The 7,397-nt window shown below is 32.3% G+C and overlaps 2 protein-coding genes across 2 annotated transcripts in view; one reads left to right on the top strand and one right to left on the bottom strand.

Moving 5' to 3' along the window:
• Positions 1-2,898: 2,898 nt before the first annotated feature.
• On the bottom strand, positions 2,899-4,185 carry LOC142228332 (uncharacterized). The gene is made up of 6 exons (XM_075298724.1): positions 3,887-4,185; positions 3,750-3,809; positions 3,583-3,615; positions 3,350-3,519; positions 3,130-3,283; positions 2,899-3,066 (listed from the first exon to the last, which is right to left on the bottom strand). Exons 1-6 carry the CDS (start codon positions 3,957-3,959, stop codon positions 2,933-2,935), a joined length of 624 nt encoding a protein of 207 aa, XP_075154839.1. The 5' UTR covers positions 3,960-4,185; the 3' UTR covers positions 2,899-2,932.
• A 298-nt stretch (positions 4,186-4,483) lies between these two features.
• Hmr (Hybrid male rescue) overlaps positions 4,484-7,397 on the top strand; it is a 53,256-nt gene continuing 50,342 nt past the window's right edge. The window contains exon 1 of the mRNA XM_075299007.1: positions 4,484-4,603. Coding sequence (XP_075155122.1) covers positions 4,592-4,603 — 12 coding nt within the window. The 5' untranslated portion in view covers positions 4,484-4,591. The remainder of the gene's footprint in view (positions 4,604-7,397) is intronic.

Here is a 7,397-nt window from a genome sequence, read left to right as displayed (position 1 = left end):
AAAATAAGCTTTTTGGTATTTTTTTTAGTACTACTAAAACCACAGATGCACACGGCAGTATATATTATAACTTGATGGGGGAATACCCCAAAGCAAATTTTCGCAAAGTTTGTATTCCTTAATTTGGATTATTTAAGAAAAGTAATCATGAAAAATGACGATTTTAGCGTCTAAAGGTGGGTACTATGTTCGGTTTTCGAGTTGAAAATCACTTTATTTTCGCGATTACTTTTCCTGAAATAATCAAAATTATAAATTAAAACCAAAATATTCCTGTAAAGTCTTGTCGAAATCTAGGGGAACAAGAAACTTCGCATCAATTGAGTTAATTTGTCTGCTTCATATTGAACTGTTTTAATAAAGTAACCGCGAAAATTTCAACTCGAAAAGCGAACATAGTACTTACCTTAAACTAGGGTTTTCATATGGATAATTTTTAAAAGAGAACTTTCGCTTTAAGAAAAGAACATTTTAACTAAAAAAGAGTTTACAATAAAAAAATTCTTTATTAAATAATTAATTATTTTACTGGTGTTAAAATTAAAATAAAAATAGTTTCTAACGATAGAAACAACAAAATAAATATATAATAAAACAATAAAAAACAAAAAGAATCACATTTTCTTAAAAAATAAACAAAATAAATTGACGACAACGTATTGTCGTATTTACGTCGTACGTTCAATTACATCTATTTCTAATTTTTACGCCGTACGTCGAAATGTCGCATTTGTGTTCCGGCCTTTAATTTGTCAACAGATTTAACCCAGTAAACAATTAGTGGCGAACAATTGTGGCGAATTCCTACTAAATAAATAAAATTCCACCAATCTAGGATTTTTTTTGAAATAGAGTACATAAAGAGCACTGTTGGACATAAAACTACGGCACCAAAAAAAGAGAGTGAACAAAAAGATACGAACACTAAAAGAGAACATGTTCTCTTTAAAAGAGATGTAATGGACAGCCTATTCTAAACCCGAACTTAATACCCACCTTTAAGGTGGGTACTATGTTCGAATTTTTCACCAAAACACAAAACTAAATGTGCAAAAATATATATGAAGACAATTACATTTATATCAAGTCTTGTCAAATTATGGATGGAAAAGAAAAAGTAACCATGTAAACGATGTTTTAGCAAACATTTTTGTTGTTATGAATAGAAAAGAACTTGTGAGTAGCCCAACCAACTGTTGTCTACAGCTATAAACGTTGCATTATCGAAAAAACCAGTATTTTTTGGTACCATTTGTTAGCACAAAACCCGTGTATGTCTATCTCTATTTCTCTGGGTGCATAATACCTGAATTTAAGCTTTTTTGATGCTTAGTTTAAACTAAAATGAACTAATGGAATTTCAAAATAAAATTTTCGTTTTTTACAATATTGATTCGGGGTTCCTTGATTTGTGCTGTATGGAAAATTGTAGGTAAACAATTTCCGATTATGGGAGAAATAAATTTCTTTAAATTGGCAATAATCCTTTTGGCACAACTTGCTAGCTCCAGTGTAGAATTTACGGTTTTTTCGTCAAACGATTTTGGCCATCATCAAAAGTCACATGCTGTTAAACCCTTTCTGCACAATGTAGTTGGTTCTTCGCCAATAATGTGGTATACTAACTCCTTTCTGCATACAAAGTAAGCGGAAGGGTTCCTACACTCACTGGAATGCCACGAAGTAATCTATAAAAAACCATTTAAACATTCTGAGAGTACCGTAATTCAACGGTGAAAAACTAAAAACAAAACAAATTTGTCAGTCTTTCTCTAAGTTTGGTGGTGCTCGAATCCTGTTTGTTTAATAAATCGTCGAGTTTCATATATTTGGTAAGAACGCCAATTATTAAGAAATGATAGTAGTAACGAATAATTATTTTTCTAGTTTTTAGATTCCATTCCAGTGACCGACGTTTCCCTATCGGTGGAAAAGCAACTTCAGAAAAAGAGCCTCTTTAAAATGATTTATGTGGAGCGGAACGCCTCAAAATATTAAAAATATGGAACTGATTATAAATTTAAGCAAACATTTTTATACTATTAAATAAATAAAAACTGTATTAAAAACGAATTATTTTTCTGAGCGTTGGAAGTTATTTAAACATTTGACACTATCTAATTACAATGTAATCGTTTAGGAACCATTGCACAATGGTTTCGATCTACTACCACAACTCAAATAACTAAACAACTAGTTCTTATACGTTGAATCAGTAATCGAAAGGGGGTCAATTCATACTCTCGTATGACATGTGCATGTTAAATTCGCCACTCAAACTCATTGAACGTAATCAGAAGTAGAACTACTACACTTGATGTGTGGCTACATTCTGGAACAAAACTGGATCCTTCCCGCTGGTACAAGGAACTAGTTTTGATCCAGAATGTAGTCACACATCGAGTAAAGTGTAGTAGTTCTACTTCTAATTACGTTCAATGGGCTTGAGTGGCGAATTTAACATGGACATGTCCTACGCGAGTATGAATTGCCCCCGTTTCGATTACTGATTCACCGTATCAGAACTAGTTGTTTAGTTATTTGAGTTGTGATAGTAGAACGAAACCATTGAGCAATGGTCCCTAAACGATTACTTTGTAATCAGATACGGTCAAATATTTAAATAACTTCAAAGACTCGGAAAAATAGTTCAATTTTAATAAAATTGCAATTTATTTAATAAAAATAATTAGTAGAAAAGATAATAAAAAATTAATTCAGTACAAGAGTTAAGCTTAAATTATTAAGAATTTTATACATTTTAAAATTAAGTGTAAAACTAAAATTTGACAAATTCGAGTGATTTTTACTTATTTAACATAAATAATTAGTACAAAAGTGAAAACTTAAAACAAAAATAATTCAATACAAACAATTTGACTTAAACTAATAAAAAATTCACATTTTTTACATTGAATTTAAAACTAAAATTTTACGAATTTGAAGTATTTTTTGAGATGTTCCGATCAACACAAATCTTTTTAAAATGTCGCTTTTTCTGCAGTTGGATTGCTTTCCGCAGTTGCGTTTCTGGTGATTGCGAAATATCGGACACTGGAATGGAATCTGCAAAATGAAATAGGTATACATGAGTACAAAATTATAACAAGACTTTTTTAGAGTTCTTACCCAAAAGAGCTGTGTAAAAATTACTCAAATATTTGAGTGATTTTTTTCCATGATTTCCATCAATATTATAATTAATAATTACATCCGTTCCAATTACATTTTTCAATGACTTTGCAATTCCTTCACGCACTATAATATTTTTCATCACTGTCATCTGTATCGAAAATTATAAGATTGTTTAAGCTGTACTTAAAAATTAGTTTTTAGAATAAAAACTTACATATAAATCCTTATTTTCAGTATTTATCTCATTATTGAGAGCAATAAGTGCTTTTTCAGTGTCCAACGGAAATTTGTTCTGCAGCGGAACTTCCTGTGCCTGTTGGCGTTGTAACGTCTTAATTAGCACTTTTTGCTCAGCGAGCATTTCAATCGTAATTTTGATTTGCGCTGAAAAAGAAAAAAAAAAAATATTATTACAAATAAGTATGGTGTGAAAATAAGCCATATTACCCTGAAGAGCATTGCAGTGGTTTTCCATTTGATCTGAAACAAAATATTAAAAACAGTATTTTAAAAATTTTATTATTTTTATATATCATTTATTATATCATTAGTACTAGCAAAACAATTAGTATTTCAAATCAAATTTTGTTAAGTTAATTGTAACACAAGCCTACCTTTAAGATCATTTATTTTCTTTTCTAGTCCTTTACAATTGCATTTTGATCCCGAAGCACCTGAAAATTATCGTTACAAAGTTAGCATAAATAAATATATATTTTTTTTTATTTAAATTTTATTTAAAATTACTTACAATTTTCAATGTTCTCGATATTATCAGCGAACCGTTTCAGTTTTTTATTTGATGAATTGAAAGCTTGTTCCATTTTTAAATTTTTCTTACCGAATATATGAAATTCAGAGACTTCCACAAAAAAAAAACACAAATAATTTCACAAAATCGATCCTATCGCCACCAAATTTAGAGAAAGACTGACAAATTTGTTTTGTTTTCAATATTTCGTCCATCTACATACCGTTGAATAACGGTAAACTCAGAATGAAGCAAACACACGTGGTAAAAGATAAAGCAAGCTTAAATGGTTTTTTATAGATTACTTCGTGATATTCCAGTGTGTATTGGAACCCTTCCGATTACTTTGTATGCTGAAAGGAGTTAGTATGCAAAATTATTGGTGAAGAACCAACTACATGGTGCAGAATGATACTTCCAACACCACAGGGTTGTACCAGCGGGAAACATTCTCTCTCACACACACACCCACTTTCACATATATCGATAGACCGCACTGTAAACATGTTGCGATACATTGCATTATTGTTGCAAATAGTTTACCTGGTGATTTGCAAAACAAAGAACCGAACTGCTAGTGTTGCGATTAATTTGTCCATTGTGGTTGTATATGAAATTAAGGGAAAGACGATATTGGCCCTGCCCTGCCGATATACAGAATAAATTGGAAACATTTAAATTGCCGTAAAATAGGAGTACTTTAAAATGTTTGAGAATGTAAGTACAGCCTCTGTATATAACATCATTTGGTATAGAATTTATTTAATTTTATGAGGATATGTTTGGTTGGTGTGCTAACGAATATAAACCACAAAGAATAACAAAAAATAATGAAGGCAGAGAAAATGTGAGAGATTTCACCAAGAAAAGAGACAAGAACAAAATTCGAGGCTCCAAAAAAAAAAAGAGATAGGAGAGTAGGAAAGAGAGAGGTGTATTTCGAATTTTCATCTGGGTCATTTATTACAAACCGATATTGTCATAGTTGTTATAGTGACTATATTTGCAATCAGAGAATGAAGCCGCCACCTACTATTTTTGGGGTACATACCGACCTTATAGTGTATACTAGCTTGCGGAATTTAACCCTAGCGAAAATTTCGTTAGCTAAATAGGAGGGCTGTCACCTGGGATAAATCCCGTCCCGAAATCCCGGGATTTTCGCAACGGGATTAATCCCGAATCCCGGGATTTTTTAAGAAGTTCCTTAAAACAAAGAAAGGATGTGAGATCGATAATATGCATCATTACAGGACACAACACTCTGGGAAAACACATGTAAAGGATCTGTCCAGCGAATGATGATATTTGTAGGTGGTGTCTGGACCCCGAGGCTACGGAAAATTCATTTCACTTCCTGTGCCAGTGTCCAGCACTATCTTTCAGAAGAAACAAGATACTGGGCTCTTATTTCTTTCAGAATATGACCGACTTGCGAGAATGCAGCCTGAGGAGTATTCTCGCTTTCATCAAGGCATCGGGGTGGAGGACCTAGGCGCATCTGAAGGACACATTATCGGAGCGAGACAGACACGAAGAGGAAGATGGAAAGAAGTTTGAGGAACCGCAATGGACCAACTATGGTCTAAGTGGACACAAATCCACTAGTTCGGATTCGTGTCATCCTCCATAGCCTAACCTAAACTACTTAAAATGATGAAGTACAAAAAAGGATTAATGCAAGTGTACGAATATATTCCTAATCTAATCAAAATCCTTAAAATGTTTTGCTGAGTAAGATAGCGATATGAAATTGGGTTTTAATTAATTTTGCCATAATTTTCTGTTTTTCTATACATTGTTCAGTTGGACAAAGTGTTCGTTAAGTATGATAGAATTTGTAATTGGTTTTTAGTTAACTCTTAGGTTCTTATATTTTTTTGTTAATAAAATTTAATTAAACTAAATTGGTTTAATGTACAACAATTTTTTGGCGCTGTAGATTGTTATTACATAAAATATTTAAAGAATCCCGAAAAAATCCCAGGATCCCGGGATTCTATATTTTGAAATCCCGAATCCCGGGATTTTTAAAAATCGATCCCGAATGACAGCCCTTCTAAATAGCAATGCATTTCTTATGAGAAGGAAATTTTTCGCAGAAGGTGCCTACCGGCCTTAAGCAGAGCTGCCTTGGAAAATAAATCAGAAAAGCAATGCTTAATCATGGTCATCTGTGGTCTTGACATTTGCAAGTCTGCGCCGATATGGCTTTCAAACAGAGAATGAAGCCATTTTTTCGGCGGCGGCTAACGCTCAATTTCTGGAAATGATTAGCGAGATGAGCCGTCTAAATCGACTGTGGTTAAAATCGAGGTCGCGACTCGGTTTTAATAAACAAAAGTAATTTCTATTAATAGACTTGACATTTATGTCTCTCATTGGTAGAGCACAAGGCTCAATTTCTTTTTGAAAAACGACAATTTCCGTACAAATCAGTCAAATTGCATTACAAAAAAGGTGTGGATGTACAGAAATTATATATTCTTCAAATATTTGGTGTTTCATCAAAAGAACAAATGAAAGAAAATAAATTAAAAACAAGTATATACGGCCGTAAGTTCGGCCAGGCCGAATCTTATGTACCCTCCACCATGGATTGCGTAGGAACTTCTACTAAAGGCTGTCATCCACAATCGAATTACTTGGGTTGCGATAACACTTGCCGATGGCAAGGTATCGTAAAACTTTTTCACACTGTCTTCTAAATTGTAAGTTAGCCCATACGGGGTATATCCCTGCCAACATTTTCAAACATTTAGGATGATTGTTTGCAAACATGAGTAAAAACTTACTCTTTTAGAAGATTTAAAAATGTTCAATCGGAAAAATTACTCTTAGTTTAGTAATTTTTAAACCTTCAAAATGATTGTTTAATATTTTATACACTAAATACTATTTTTTTATTTTTTTGTTACCCTTCTTAAGTATTGTTTACATTTGATCATTTTAGTGTGCAATTTGTAACTTTTTTTAAAAGCATTTCAATTAATCGAAAATGACGCATTTGAGGGGAGTTACTTATAACTTTCTTTGCTGTTTGTTTCAAATATTTTATATACATGTTAGCCTAAGTAGGCTTGTTGAAATGAAATGAAATGAATATGTCATAAAAAAATTATTCTAGTTTCGAAAAGCTTGGTAAGTAACTGTGTTTTAAAATGTTATCTAAAAACGCGATCAGGCTAAAAAGCAAGCGCGAAGCAAGTTGATTTATAAATAACTGCTTTATGTCTGAAGAAAAATCTGAAAAACACGGACAACAATTAGTGAATAGTGAAATCAGTGAAGAATACGGTTTTTATAGTGAAGATGTAGAAAAGGAAGGAGTCGCGGAAAATTTAGAATGGGAGGGGTACGAGAGTGATGCGATTTTTGACGCGAAAAGTCCTGATCTTGGATCTTCCGCAATCGTTTTGAACATTAAAGTTATTCATAAATGACTCATTTACGAGCAAAAATGTTGGCAGGGATATTAAACAAAAAAAGGCAGATTAAATACGTATATAAT

Source organism: Haematobia irritans, chromosome 3, assembly GCF_050003625.1.
Source record: "Haematobia irritans isolate KBUSLIRL chromosome 3, ASM5000362v1, whole genome shotgun sequence".
NCBI classification, from domain to species: Eukaryota; Metazoa; Arthropoda; class Insecta; order Diptera; family Muscidae; genus Haematobia; species Haematobia irritans.
The sequence above is the reverse complement of the archived record's forward strand: the minus strand, read 5'-3'. Positions and strand labels throughout refer to the sequence as shown.

Bases quoted from the DNA above. Each gene is read 5' to 3' on its own strand.
- LOC142228332 (XM_075298724.1), bottom strand. From the start codon at position 3,959: ATGGAACAAGCTTTCAATTCATCAAATAAAAAACTGAAACGGTTCGCT. The intron at 3,616-3,749 runs GTAGGCTTGTGT...ATTTTGTTTCAG, and splicing joins GAAAATAAATGATCTTAAAG to ATCAAATGGAAAACCACTGC. The intron at 3,520-3,582 runs GTAATATGGCTT...TTTCTTTTTCAG, and splicing joins CCACTGCAATGCTCTTCAGG to CGCAAATCAAAATTACGATT.